Here is a 15,259-nt window from a genome sequence, read left to right as displayed (position 1 = left end):
AATAATAATAATTGACATAAACAAATAGTTTAATGTTTTCACTGTCTTCATCGATTTCGTTATTGTAAAAATATATTCCGAGACAATTGTTTTTTTGTAATCTGTAGTCATTTCAGTCTGCTATCCGATATATATATACATACAAACATTCACTAGAGTAAGTTCTTTGCGAGAAGGAAGGCTAATATAGAGCTATAAAAAACAAAAGTAATGTCAAAATTTTGCGTAATTACATAATACTGTCCTTCTTATTATCATTAGCTAAGCCCGCTATTATTCCTTTTCGAGAATATTTTATAAGAGTTATACGAAATCTAATAATAATTCGTCGAACCGTATACTTATTTCAACCGATATACATATGTATGCCTTTAAAAATAACTTCGATTTGCAATTTAATCCCATTAAACACCAACAATTTCAAAAAAATAAATTTCAATTGTGCTTTAAAAATAACCAGACTGCGCTTTCATCAACTTTGTGTTGGGTCAGATCAACAAGCACATATGTACGTACGTATGTATATCTTAAAAAGTTGCACCTTCGAATACATATAGAAAGTCTCTCTCTCTTTTACAGGCAACAATGTTCCAGCTGATTCACTAGGTGTTTGAAACAGGGTGTTCACACTCCAAATCCCAGAGAGTCACAGCAAACATTAAAATGAGCGGCGCATTAAAAGTCCACAACATTGCGGATTCCCGATAGAACTGAACATCTGAGGTCCGTATCTCATGAGCGTAATGCTGTTTTTCGATATACATTTTATTAAGATCGCTTCCAATAAATTTATTTTAGTTTATAGCTTAACATGATTTATCCAAAATTATATAAATCAATAGACAATAGATAGAAGAAGTGTTTCAGGTGCTTCCTTATATATATTTGGCGTGGGAACTGCTTTAAGCGATTATAGCCGAATCCACCACAGCGCGCCACTCGTTTCTCCTTTTTGCTTTTTGGTGCCAACTGGAAACACCAAGTGAAGCCAGGTCACTTTCCACTTGATCCTTCCATCGAAGTGGAGGTCGTCCTCTTTCGCCGCTTCCTCGAGCGGGTACTGCATCGAACACATTCAGAGCTAGAGTGTTTTCATCCTTCCGTACAACATGACCTAGCCAGCGTAGCCGCTGTCTTTTTATTCGCTAAACTATATCAATGTCGTCGTATAAATCGTACAGCTCATCGTTCCATCGTGTGTGGTATTCGCCGTTGCCAATGTTTAGAGGACCATAAATCTTGCGCAAAACTTTTCTCTCGAAAACCCCAAAGGTCGTCTCATCGGATGTTGTCATCGTCCACGTTTCTGCGCCATACATCAGGACGGGAATAATGAGCTTATACTTATAGAGTTTGATTTTGGTTCGTCGAGAGAGGACTTTACTTTTCAATTGCCTACTCAGTCCAAAGTAGCACCTGTTGGCAAGAGTGATTCTGTGTTGGATTTCGAGGCTGACATTGTTGGTGTTGTTAATGCTGGTTCCCAGATAAACGAAATTATCTACAACTTCAAAGTTATGACTGTCAACAGTGACTTGAAAGCCAAGACGCGAGTGCGCTGACTGTTTGTTTGAAGACAGGAGATTTTCGTCTCATTCACCACCAGACCCATACGCTTCGCTTCCTTATCCAGTCTGGAAAAAGCAGAAAAAGCAATCTGGAAAAAGCAGGCGCGGTTGTTGCTTCCGCTGATATCCATCGGCGTACGCCAGTAGCTGTACACTCTTATAGAAGATTGTACCTTCTCTATTTAGCTCTGCAGCTCGTATTATTTTTTCCAGCATAAAGTTAAAGAAGTCCGTCGATAGTGAGTCACCTTGTCTGCAACCTCGTTTGGTATCGAACGGCTCGGAGAGGTCCTTCCCGATCCTGACGGAGCTTTTAGTGTTGCTCAACGTCAACTTACACAGCCGTATTAGTTTTGCTTCCTTACCAATTTTAAATGAACTAAGCTTGTAGAGCTCTGTTGGGAATGAAATATTTAGTCCGATTCTGAATATAAATTCATTAAGGGTATTCAGGCCAGCTCTGTCGATTCGCTAGTCGAGTAACGAAGTACCAGTCTAACAATAGGTAATAATTTTTTCGTTACTTGGTAACATCAAATTTTCTATTTCTTTTGCGTCATTTCCATGGAAATAAATTATTATTTTGGTTTTTCAAATTTCAAAATTTTCCCCTCTTCTGAGATAGAGAAAAAAGTATTAACAGATTCGATCTGAATACTCCTATTGATTTAATTCAGAGTCCCAAACAAACTATGTTTCATAAAGTATTTGTTTTTGGTATGTAATACACTAAGGGTGCTGATCAAGACTAATTCAGAATCTGAGGCAAAGCAAAGCAACTAGAAAAATTAGGGACAATGTTCGTTTTTGTTGAGAAAATTACTTGTCAAATTACCCGCTCATTTGTGTTGGTTGAACGTGAGTAAGATATGAAAAGCAACAGAAGCAGTGTAGGATTGTGGCTTGGTGAATATTGATTTTGTGTTTTGAAAGTCAAGGTGGAATGTCATTTATTGATTTGCGAATGACTTGGTACACGTGTTCCTTGGCACTTCACTCGAATTATATATATAAAATATAGCAAAATTGGGAACAAAATTTGACTGGACACGAACTTAGCTCATCCTTACTTGTTATTCATATTCTGAAGTGTGCTATTTTTGGTTCTGTTCATCACCATCGGACGAACTTATCAGTACATATATGTATGTACATATATGAACGCTATTTAAGAATTGATAAGAGCTTATCAGAGTATAAGTTGAGAGTAATATTTAATTTGTTTATGTTACTTTATCAAGTAGATTCTTGCAAAAAATCAGTAGATCTATTATGGCGCTTGGATTTGCACACATGCCTGGTTGGAACCGCAATAACCTATGCAGGAATCTGAGATTGCAAAAGTGAAATATATTGTTTTCCCATGGTAATGCCAATTTTACACAGAAACAAATTAGAGAGTATATATACCACAGATTTTTCTTTCTCAGTTTGTTCCGATAACACATCTCTTTGAACAGAACCGGTTGTTTATTGCTAATTTTTTTAACGAATTTCTTATTTGTACTTGATTTATGTATATAAGCAAACATTGTAAATTCATTGAAAGTTAGTTAGTTATCTTCTCCATTCGGGTCCGTTGATGTGCAGAGTTATTGTGAATTCTATTTTGTAGTTCTTGGTAGCTTCATAAATTGCTAACATAAAAATATCACTAAATAAAGATATTATAAAATTAATATCCTTGTAATGACCTCTAATATATTTGGACGAGCACGCAACTAACCCATTTTCTGGCCTATTTAATTAAGAAAATTGTTACGTGTCAGGTATGACCCAAAGTCACGTAAGCAATATATATGTATATGAATAAGCAATATACATGCATATATATATATATGTATAAGCAATATATACATATGTATATGAATTTTGTTGACAAAGATATAGAAAATATTGTTACGCGATTTTTGTACTGAATGAAGAATGTCGGATGCCGTTTGACATTTTATTTATGGACCAAAAAGTGGTCCAAATCGAGTAAAATGGACCAAACCTAATTCGAAACCGAAGAGACGGGGGAGTATGTAAGCAACAAAAGAGAAATATATTTTTCCACAAAAAAATAAATATATATTCACTTTGTTAATTGAATTTTAATTTTGCTTGTTTTTTCTTTTTTTTATCTTTCAGGTACGCGAGTATAGGTATATGTACATGTATTAAGATATTAGACATTAAATTCAGTATCAATTTATACTTTTAACAAATATTGGATATTCTTCAGGTTTACGTGCTTACATTACACTAAACATATTAAAAGTATAATAGAATAACAAAAAAAGGATAAAAATGAGAAGTGTTTCACGGGGTTATATATGTTGAAGTCGGTTAAAAAATGTCTAAAATTTTTATAGAGATTTAAGTAGTAGAAGCGAAGTTATAGCCGTTTGTAGAATTTTTTTTCTCATTTCAAGGAATGAACAAGTCCCCATAGTAACGGAATTTGTTTGCGTAAAATGTCATATCAACTTTTACAATTATTAGTATTTTTTATGATCTTGAGCTGATTTTACAGATTAGACATTGTACTGCGCAAGACGTATACGAAGTATTCAATAAAAATATGGCTTCATACAGAAAATCCAAATTTTCCCCATTTTTCCCGCACCTCAACATATATAACCCCTTTAAAATTTAAAGAATCTTTTGCCGACCAAATGTAATGAGAGTGCCCTGGTTTCTTAATTTGGTTTTTATTAGACTTAATTCAAAGCATTTTCGCTCGGCAGCGGCTGAACTGTGCGGAAGGCTAAATAAATTATAAACAATGTTGTGCAAGTCTCCAAAAGCTGTTTGTCCTAATCAGGGGTCTCATTTACTACTCTGTAGCAGCAAAATTTCTAGAATTATTGCTATGTCCACTTTCTCACAGGCAACTCCTGTTGCTCTTTTGCTGTAGCCCATTGCGTTCACACGAGCAATTCTTGTTCGACAACTCTGTTCGTGTCTTTCTCTCATTCACTTGCATATAATTTTCTCAACTTCTTGTACGCATCGTTTCAAGCAAAAAAATATATTTCATTAACTAATTTTTATCGTTATTCTCAATTTTCTAACACATCTTAATTATATTATATATATTTCTATATGTATTTGGAAATTACATACAAAATTATATGATTAAATTAAAATTTTTAAATATATTGTATACATTAATTTTAAAATGTGCGCAAATGCAACACTGTTACGTAGCAGCGAACTGTTACGAATAAAGCTGAAACTACCCTGCAAGACAGGTACCGGCGAATTCTCCGGTGAAATGCCAGGGAGCGGTACCCGCAGTTTCAATGAAAGTTTCTATGCCATTCTTAAGGGCGAATTGACAAAAGTACCCGAAACTATTGTGTACGTGTGATCGTTCATCCCTTTCTTGCACATTACATTCATCATTTAGCAATGTATATATACCTCTTGCACAATTTGGGGAATGATATTGGTACAATCACGGATGAAAGACCCAATACTGCGAACCAAAACTCCACTTGTACTTTCAGTACTGCGACCCACAAAAACCCAGAAACTATACCCTCTGTTTTCGGTTAGTTCTACCAAAATCCCAAATGAGAATTTAATAACAAAATCATTAATTATATTTCATATTTATTTAAAATATCATGCCATTTAGTTGTTTATTATTATATTTACTTTATAAATATATTATCGTACTACACTATATATATATGTATAAAGTAGGTGAAAATGAATATTTGAACAATTTTTGCTATCGGACAAAGGCTGGAGGAAGAGTGGAAAATGTCAAATATCCCGTGCGGTCTGGAAGTGTAAGCTGCGCACATTATGTGAGGACTCTTTTGGTTTCTTTCGGATTTTTTATAAGATCTGTTCTTTCATTAATTTCACTAGTACTAGATTCATCTGGGAGGAGGGTTTCTATAAAATATAAAGTAAAATTAGAATTTTTACTACATAAAAGTTGGTAATAATTACCTTATGTTTCAGGAATTCTAAATCTAGCACGGCACCGTTCAAGTCTGAACATCCATGCTCTTGCTGTAGTATTTCCATTGAACTAATTTCGGTGAATTTATGTCCTTGTAAAGCGATACAGCAACGGTATGATTCCTCAATACAAGGTGAAAATGGATCAAAGAAGTCCTCCTAATTAAACATACAAAAAGTTTTTATATTACTATGAGCACAAACATTCACTTAAATTTACCCTCTAATTTCTGTGTTTTAGCTGCTAATGGCACAGCTAAGCGCCGGTAAGCCCAAAAATACTGCAACTGCTTTGCCCTCTAGCTCATTGGCAAAACCCAGTTTACACACGTCGCGGGAATTGAACGGAGTAAACGGTTACAAAAGCACCTAAGCCATATCGTTTCAGTTCTTTCCGGGCTTGTGTTGAGCAAAAGGTTTAATTGCACGTAAAAAAGTAAGATTAAACCTAATATCTGGTGTGTAAATTATTTGTGTTCGATGTAGCAGCGTTTGCATCCATAGTTCTTGATTTGTTTGCAGCACATATTCCATCGATTCGAAAGTTCTACGCTGCTACCATAAGTGACACCAATTAGGTTGCGTACCTTTAACGCGCCGTATGAGGTTTGAAATATCTGTATGGAAAATTTTAGAATTTAAGACAATATAATCTTCTATAATATAAAAATGAATCGCAAAATGTGTTGCTAAGCGCATAACTCGAGAACCGCTGAACCGATTTCGCAAATTCTTTTATTAGAATGTTTCTAGAGGTACCGGGATGGTTCTTACGGGGAGAAAAATTAGAAAAATTGCCTGAAAAAAACTTAAATCCCCAATATTCTAATCACCCATACAAACAATTTGTGTCGTTAGTTTCGAAAAAAGTCGAGAAGGGCCAAACCGATCTAGCTAATTTTAGTTTTGAAATATTTATGAAAGGCCAGGGAAGGATTAGAAAGTAAGTAAATATGGAAAAATTGTGAGGAAGATAACAAAAAGATGATTTTATTTGAATTGACAACAAAATTATAAAAAAAGAAAAGAAAACAAAAAATAATAATATTTTGAAAGTTGTCATTGTTGCTTTGTTAAAATATTTTTATCATTGTTCAATTGTATAAGGCTGTGTCGATAGCCCAAAACAATTTGTAACAAGTAGGGAAAGGCAACCGAACATTTTATACTCTCGCAATTTATTGATGTAATTTTATTAAACACAATTTGAAATAAAGTCCAATAGAATAACGAAAATCAGCATATATAGTACATGAGGGTTGAGGTTATCCCTGAACCGATTTCACTTATTTTCAACACCCAGTTATAATGGGAATAGGGGCAACTTGCCACCTGTTAGTGGGCAGACAAACGGCAATTCGGCATTGAAATTACTCCTAAATTGCAAATCAACGAAACACCAGTCTGAAAAATCGCCAAAAAAAGAGCTATAAAGAAGATTTTCCAGATATTCAAATCGCTGGAGGTACTGCACAGGACTTTAAAAGATTTACGCGACCACGAAAATATTTTTGGTGAAGTCATGATTCTGTTGGCAGGTGATTTTCGCCAGACTATTCCTGGATCAACTGTTGCTGACGAACTAATCACATTCCTAAAATCATCTAATTTGTGGCGACATATAAAGAATCGCCAATTAACAAATAACATACGAGTGTTTTTCCAACAATATCATACTGCGATTGTAGAAATAGTTGAAAATGGTAGCGACGCAGTTGACACCTCGATGGATTAATAACATTTTTAACGGGTTTCTGTCACTTCATGGCCTCGAAAGAGGAGCTTATTCATCGTGTTTTTCCTTACATGAAACCACAATATAATAAACATAAATGGCTGATTGAATGACCTATGTGGTATTAAAAACCAAAGATGTCAATGATCTCAATGCGACAATTTAGGATTATGTTCCAGGACAGTTGACACAGCTACAAATCAGGATGATGTAGTCAATTATCTCACAAAATATTTAAAATTGACTTGACTATCACCTCTCACTTTGCAATTAAAATTAGTGTAAGTTGTCATCATGCTGCGTAACATAAATCAACCTCGACTTTGCAATAGAACAAAACTGGCTATGAATACGGTAATCAATATCGTCATCGAAGCAATCTTGGCTTCGCCAACTTGCAAATTTGCTAATTTGTTAAATACTTCAATATACGACAAAAAAATTCAAACTTTAACAAATTATTATGATTAATTTCAAATATATATAGCTATATTGAAAAAAATACTAATGTAATGTATATCTTAGCCACAAAAACGTGTGGCTGGGTCTGCTAGTATTATTATATTAAACAATTATTTACGTATTCAATGGTTTCGCCCTTGATGTTGACCATTGTTGGCGTAGCTTCTATTGGGTGCTTCGAATTGACAATGCAAAGTATTACTGTATCACCCTCTTCAATTGCATATTTTGGCTTTAGCAAACTTTTATTTTACGTTTTACTTATTTAAAAATGCGTGCTTCAATAATTTAAACTTTAATTAGGTTACAGATCATTAATTTAAACAAAACACGCAAAATAATACTTCACAAGCAGCCATGATATATGTAGCTCAAAACAAAACTTGTTTAATAACGAGAACTTCTTGGTTGTTTCTTTCTATCATTCAGGGTGCTGTACGAAAGAAGAGTTGAGGTAAATGTTTATGCACATTTCGCCCTTTGTTGCATATGTGTGTATGTAGTGGTGTTATAAAAATTTCTTTGAATATATTGGAGTTTCAGTACCCACGACTTGCTGGGTATGTAGCTCATCTCTTAAGAACATGTGTCTTCAACTCAAATGTCAAACGTTCGCATTCGCATTCTCGAGCTATGTAGTAGCTGCTTAAGAACACAAAGCGTGTTGCTCGAACACAGCAGAATCGGCGCGATTCTCCTCTCCTCGTCGCGCCCTCTCCTATAAAACTAAGAATTGCCGCAACAGAAATTGCCTGTGTGAAAGGGGTCTAACAAAAGTTCGGAGCAGAGTAGAGCACATATGTACTTTTACATTGTTATGCTAGGCTATGCTGTGGCTCTCGACAAAGTGAGAGCGGTAGCAAGAGTAAAATGAAATGCTACGAGAGTAGCGTAGGTTTTCAAACGCTGGTCCTAATCTATTATTTATGAGACCTACTCTTTCTCAAAAAAGTTCTACAATGAATTGAGATTTGATTACTTTCGAATCAAGTACCAATTAATGAATTGAACAAGGTAAAACTGATACGTCGGATTTTCGATTAAATTGAAATCTTATTGTAACGATAATGAAAAAAGCCCTGTTCTTTTATTAGATAAAATGTTGCATTCAAAATGGACCATTTCACAAAGTCATGGACCAATGGACCAAGAGAAAACATATTGATGAAAACGGCAACCGTGATGCCAATATGCCTATTCACCCAAGAATGATAGAAGATAAGATTACGACATATTGACGCGCTCACCACCCCCAAATGGAAATAGACAACAGAAGAATTGTCAAATGGAAAACGGAATGTTTTGTTACAAAAAGTTCGCCATTTTGGCAACTTTTCTGTTGGTTGGAAATGTGAAAAAAAACTCTTTATGTACGACTTTTTTGTACTATTGTTGTTTAATTCCGCCATTGTGGTCTTCTTTTTCAAGTTAACTTAGAATTTTAAATAATAATTAAGCACTAGCCTTGACTTCAGCGCTTTGTTTTGGTTTTAATGTTTTGTACTACCGTGCAACTTGTCAGTTTTTCTTTCGTTTTTTGTTTTGCTCGCGGTGTTTGGTGGTCTTGAGTGCGTCACTCAACAGGAAATTAAAACCCAAAAAAGCTAACTGTAAACGAATGGCGTAATCTTGTCTTCTATTATTCTTGTATTCACCGCACTACAAATTCACTGTCATCCAATAAGAAATGAGAAGTTGTGTTTGCCACATCTCTCTCTTTCTATATTTCAACTGAATCTATATCTAAAGTGTGAACCAAATTCATCATAACCATCTCTTGATCAAAATATTTCGTACTAAATGTATGTATAAGATATTATGTATCGAAATTTGAATTATGCACTTTTGAATTTTAGTTTCCTGATTTGGACAATACCTTTTTTAGAGGTATATTTAAAATATTATGGCAATTTCGTCTTGTTATACCTTTCTTAATGCATTTAATAGAAAAAAAATTTGTTTGTGACGTCATGAACGTAAGAAGGTAAGACTTTTATTTTACAGTGTATTGTGTATACGAATATGCGAGTCATAAAATTTTTTAATAGATAACTACAATACAATCAAAATACAATTCCTTTGTGGCATATCTTTATATTTTTCCCCCACTGAGTTTTTCCCTTTTGAATAGCCTCACAAGAAGCGTATATGAATGGCAACACTAACAGCTGACTTTTGTTTTGAAGTATATCTCCATTTTTTTTCCATCAAGCCATTTAAAATTTTTTAATTATATTGATAATTTTTCATATTCAAAATTATCCGTCGTTAATAACAAAAAAAAAAATCAGAACTGATTTAAATTATAAAAGTAATCACCATTTTATTAGAAAATGTCTGCCGGTGCTAAAATAGCTTTAGCGCTTTCCGTTGGTTTTTCAGCCAGCGTTATTGGTTATGTACACTACAAACAGAGCAGCGACCGGTAAGTGTGATGAACATTGTCTATAAAATCTAAATTTATAATTATTGTTTTTTGTATGAATAGTGCACGCCTTCATGAAGGTGTCGTTCGCGATATTGAACGTCAACAACGTCGCAAAACTGAAAATACATATCTTCTCCAAAAACAAATCGATTTAACAAAGCAACTTAAGGATATGGAAAGCACAGATCAACGGTCGGAAATTAATCAGAATCCTAATATACAGTAAATCTTTTAATGTAGATTATATTATATTACCAATAAAAACAAATTATTTAAAGTAAATCATCATTTTATTTGATTTGACTTTACCGAATACATAGTGCAAAAGGAGGATATCATTAAGGGGGAATAAAGCTATATTCAGCTTTAAAGCACCCTGGGAATCTGGGAACGTTACGGCAAAAGTGGTTATCTCTTAATACCGTCCTTTCCGACCGTCACCACTACCGCCACCACGGCCTTCGCGACTACGAGAACGGCGTCGATCGCGTGAACGGGAACGACGACGACGTGGAGAACGTGATCGGGAACGCGATCGTCGTCGACGAGAGTAGAGATACCTGAAAATATATTGATTATTATTTAATAATTTATTCACTAGTTAATAATTAAAAAATTTTACCTTCGAAGTTCTCTTGAAATCGGTTTTAAATGCATGAAATTGCAAAATCCAGATCGTGTACATTCACCCATTTCGTACTGACGGCAACAAGCTTCGCGGAAGTCGGTAACAGGTGATAACTCGGAATATACTGGTCTGCCTCCAAACCAACGATTATTTAAATCATTTGCCGCCTTTTCTGCATCTTGTTCATGGCGGAATTTAATGTAGACGTTACCTACTAGGTGATCTCCTAAATTATCGCAAACATTCATCTCTTCAATTTCGCCATACTTGTCCTCACACTCAACAAAAACATCCTCAAAAAAATTATCGTAATGTTCCTGCATTTCTTCATCAGAAACATTCGCCACTAAATGTGATCCATCTGCTGACTTGGCTGAATTCTGCGGGTTTACGTAGAGATTCTGGAGTAGCACGGTTTGCGAAAACGTTGGTTTATTGTGAATACGTGAACAACGGTCGCCATGGCGGCACGCTCCAATTTTGAAGTAAAATGAGCAATTTACTCTGTAATATAATATAGAATTTTAAATAAACAAAATGTTGTTATAAATATTACATGGGCATACTCACTTATCCTTTTCGGTGCCGAAAATAGACGCCAAATATTCAGCCATGCTCGTGCCGTGCTATGCAAAAACCAGCTTTGAATAAATATCTTCTTCTCTTAAACAATTAAACTTTATTGTTAAGTTAAACAACAGTTCCCTAAATACTATATGTTTTGTTTAACATATGCACTTAATTATCAACGCGCAAATGATATATTTGATGAAAAGCATTCGCTTTTTATGGCCGCTTTTTCGGCTTTTGACGGCTGTCAAAATTGGTTAGGAGTCTTTCGGAGTAACATCACAAGGTTGGTAGTACTGAAGGCATACAGGGTTGCAAATGTTCAAACTTATGCGAAGCTCAAAATTAAAATGTACTCCGCAATAATATTACGATTTAATACAAATTATTGTTATTGTTATATTTAAGATATTGTTATGAATAATACATACACCACCCTATTTAAAATGATACAAATTTAAATGAAATTTTAAATAATCTAATGTTATTTAATTTTTATATACAAATTTAACAATATATATTTTTTAACAACAGATTTTTCATAATATATTTTTAAAATAATAAACATCATATTTTAAGAAATATATATGCTCATAACTAGTTATTCGTAAATAATTATAATTGACTACCTGAGTATTCATAGAGTTGCAACACTGGTGCAAACTTTTTACTGCCATTTATAATTTCGGTGTGTTTCTTTTAACTTCTAGAATACTCCCAAGTTCATATTCGCAGAATACAAAAGGCTTCGAAATTAAAAGCAGCACGTTTTTTCAAGTGAAATATTTAATTGCATAAAACGAGTATTTTAGTATATATTCAAACTATTGCAAAGTTGCAAAATTGTAATATATTAAATTAAAAGTTGAAATATTTGAAATGGATAAGGTACAACTATTCACTTTGAGAAAAATAAAGTAATTTTATTTATAAATGGTCATACCTTGTTCTTATACTTCTTTTTAGGTGAATGAACTCAAAGAAAAAGGAAACCGCGCACTTAATGCAGATAACTTTGATGAAGCTATTGCAGCGTACACTGAAGCCATTAATTTAGATAATACAAATCATGTGTTGTACAGCAACAGATCTGCTGCATATGCGAAGGCTTGCAAATATGATAAAGCTTTAGAGGATGCAGAAAAAACAATAGCCTTGAACCCTTCATGGCCTAAAGGTTATTCGCGTAAAGGAGCAGCAGCTACAGGGCTTAAAAACTATCGGGCCGCCATGGAAGCGTATGAAGAAGGTAACTGATAGTATGAATCATAATATGATAGCAATAGTATGAGGTTATATTTAGTATGGTGTTGTTTATTCTGGAATATTCTAGAAAAAGTAAAACTGAAAAATCCTTTCGCTTTAGGTTTAAAACATGATCCTCAAAATGCTGTATTGCAACAAGGTATTCAAGAAGTCACTGCCACAGTACTACAAGCGATGACAGGGCATTTTTCAACTCCCATGGATGTAGACCCACAGTCACCGCCGCCCAAAGCCCCTGAGCCCAAAAGTGCCGAACCCCCGAAACCCGCTGAGCCGAATGTGGATGAAATGAACGAAGAAGAACGCAAAAAGTATTTTGCCAAGAAGGATAAGGAAGCCGGTAACGCTGCATATAAGAGGAAAGACTTCGAAACAGCACTAAAACATTACCAATCCGCATTGGAACAAGATCCAACAGATATAACATTTTACAATAACATAGCAGCCGTTTATTTTGAACGTAAACAATATAACGAGTGCATAAAAGAATGTGAAAAGGGCATTGAAATCGGGCGTGAGAATCGCGCGGATTTCAAATTGATTGCAAAAGCGCTGGCGCGTATAGGCAATTCGTATCGTAAAATGCAGGATTACAAGCAGGCGAAAGTGTATTTCGAAAAGGCTATGTCTGAACATCGCACGCCTGAGATTAAAACATCTCTTAGTGAAGTGGAAGCTAAAATTAAAGAGGAAGAAAGACGCGCTTATATTAATCCTGAATTAGCTGAAGTTGAAAAAGAAAAAGGCAATGAGTTCTTCAAAAAGGGTGACTATAGCAATGCTGTGAAACATTATTCGGAAGCAATCAAACGGAATCCCGACGATCCAAAATTGTACAGCAACCGGGCCGCTTGTTACACCAAGTTGGCTGCATTTGATCTTGGACTGAAGGATTGTGAAACTTGCATAAAGTTGGATGACAAGTTTATCAAAGGTTACATTCGAAAGGGCAAAATTTTACAGGTTTGTTGTCATACACTAAATGAAATATATTTTAAATAATTTTCATAATAACATTTTAATTGATCTATAGGGCATGCAAAAATCTTCGAAGGCATCTGCAGCTTACCTCAAAGCTCTGGAAATTGATCCCCAAAATGCTGAAGCACTTGAGGGTTACCGCCAGTGTTCGATTTCTTATCAACGTAGTCCTGAGGATGTGATGAAGAACGCTTTGGGCGACCCAGAGGTACAACAAATTCTAAAGGATCCGGCTATGCGCGTAATACTGGATCAAATGCAAACCGACCCTAAAGCGGCAAAAGAGTAAGTTATTAAAATGATTTAGTAAATTTTAGATTCCATATTACAATAATGTGTTTTGCATTATTAGACATCTCCAAAATCCGGCGATAGCCGATAAAATTATGAAGCTGATTGAAGCGGGCATCGTTCAAATTCATTAAACTATAAATGATCCAAAATGGAGTTACGATCAAGCGATTTAAAATCTGAAAACTAATTGACCGAAGTTAACGTACATAGAATTGAGAGCGTTTAAAGAGTTGCACCAATAAAATTACGCATTTCCACGTCCTCCTCTCTAAATAATACTAAAACATAATACACATATATAAAATTAAATATGAAAAGAGAAATTGTTTCTCTTATGCTTTTCATAATTTTAAATAATCTTCTCATATTACAAAAGTCTATGCAAATCGATCTTAGATTTATTTTTACATGGCGTGTGTGGATTTCGGAGTTTACTACTTTATAGTTTAGTCGTTTAGTTTTTAATTAAGTATTTGAGCAAAATGTAATTTCTTAAATTGAAATAAAAAGATGTATACTTGCGCTTTTGTGGGTGCTAAATTAAAACAAATGTTTAAAGCTGATGAATTTCTTTGGAAATATCAGAAAATATAATGTTCTTTTATTTTTTTTTTATAAAGAAGCGGTTTAAAGAATATTTTGAAGTAATTATGTGATTAAAATGTAGAACATTCCAAAAAATGTATTTTGTCCAATGAATAAATAGTGGCACCGCTGATTCGAATATTGGTTTTGTTTGTATTCGAATAGATGAGAATCTAATCAGATTCTGTGACACCATTGAATATCGGAATTGGTTTGCCATTAAGCATATCTGTCCTGGATTTGACAAACACCCCTGATTACTGCCCCATATTACAGTTTCCAACCAAACTGTATAACAGTTGAAGTTCTGAAATTCGGTATTATCGATCACAACTCAATCCGTCCAAAAAATTGCAGTTGAAGTTTTGTTGAACATCAACTGATGGTAAAATGAAAAACTTAAAACTGCTAGATAGCTGAACTAATGGAGAAATATCCCTTAGCTGGGCGAAACCAAGCGTAATTCGGAACGAGTAAAATCAAACTGAGGGTATGTGGGAGTACAGAGAACGTTAAATATAGAGAAGGTCCAATTGCGGACCAGCGTGTGAATTGTCAAAATCTAACAAAACACGATGAGCGTGTTTCACCTCAGCCAGCTCGGAAGGAGAAATTTTAACAGCGTCACGTTAACATTGCTGAGCATTAAATGAAAAATATGCTCAGAGATTTACATTTCTAATATATCGGAATGTTAGCCCGTTTGCTTATATATTGATACATTTATATGCAATCATATGTGCTAATATGATGTTTATTTATGACTGCATGCAAAATTT

General features: G+C 34.4%; 3 protein-coding genes and 1 long non-coding RNA gene across 4 annotated transcripts; 2 read left to right on the top strand and 2 right to left on the bottom strand.

The window, feature by feature from the left end:
- Positions 1-4,818: 4,818 nt before the first annotated feature.
- On the bottom strand, positions 4,819-8,521 carry LOC128920072 (uncharacterized). The gene is made up of 4 exons (XR_008470201.1): positions 7,847-8,521; positions 5,752-6,148; positions 5,520-5,690; positions 4,819-5,462 (listed from the first exon to the last, which is right to left on the bottom strand). It is a non-coding gene; the product is annotated as an uncharacterized LOC128920072 (long non-coding RNA).
- A 1,423-nt stretch (positions 8,522-9,944) lies between these two features.
- LOC105215311 (protein PET117 homolog, mitochondrial) lies at positions 9,945-10,438 on the top strand. The gene is made up of 2 exons (XM_029042308.2): positions 9,945-10,153; positions 10,217-10,438. The coding sequence occupies exons 1-2, from the start codon at positions 10,062-10,064 to the stop codon at positions 10,380-10,382; spliced, it is 258 nt and encodes an 85-aa protein (XP_028898141.1). The 5' UTR covers positions 9,945-10,061; the 3' UTR covers positions 10,383-10,438.
- Positions 10,425-11,576, bottom strand: LOC105215312 (splicing factor U2af 38 kDa subunit). The gene is made up of 3 exons (XM_011189147.3): positions 11,355-11,576; positions 10,779-11,288; positions 10,425-10,716 (listed from the first exon to the last, which is right to left on the bottom strand). The coding sequence occupies exons 1-3, from the start codon at positions 11,396-11,398 to the stop codon at positions 10,572-10,574; spliced, it is 699 nt and encodes a 232-aa protein (XP_011187449.1). The 5' UTR covers positions 11,399-11,576; the 3' UTR covers positions 10,425-10,571.
- A 466-nt stretch (positions 11,577-12,042) lies between these two features.
- Positions 12,043-14,445, top strand: LOC105215308 (stress-induced-phosphoprotein 1). Its single transcript, XM_011189141.3, has 5 exons — positions 12,043-12,242; positions 12,321-12,603; positions 12,721-13,583; positions 13,654-13,886; positions 13,954-14,445. The coding sequence occupies exons 1-5, from the start codon at positions 12,234-12,236 to the stop codon at positions 14,024-14,026; spliced, it is 1,461 nt and encodes a 486-aa protein (XP_011187443.2). The 5' UTR covers positions 12,043-12,233; the 3' UTR covers positions 14,027-14,445.
- Positions 14,446-15,259: the final 814 nt, after the last annotated feature.

This window comes from Zeugodacus cucurbitae, chromosome 3 (assembly GCF_028554725.1).
Source record: "Zeugodacus cucurbitae isolate PBARC_wt_2022May chromosome 3, idZeuCucr1.2, whole genome shotgun sequence".
Classification (NCBI taxonomy): Eukaryota; Metazoa; Arthropoda; class Insecta; order Diptera; family Tephritidae; genus Zeugodacus; species Zeugodacus cucurbitae.
Note: the sequence above shows the minus strand (reverse complement) of the source record. Positions and strands in the feature narration are given on the sequence as shown.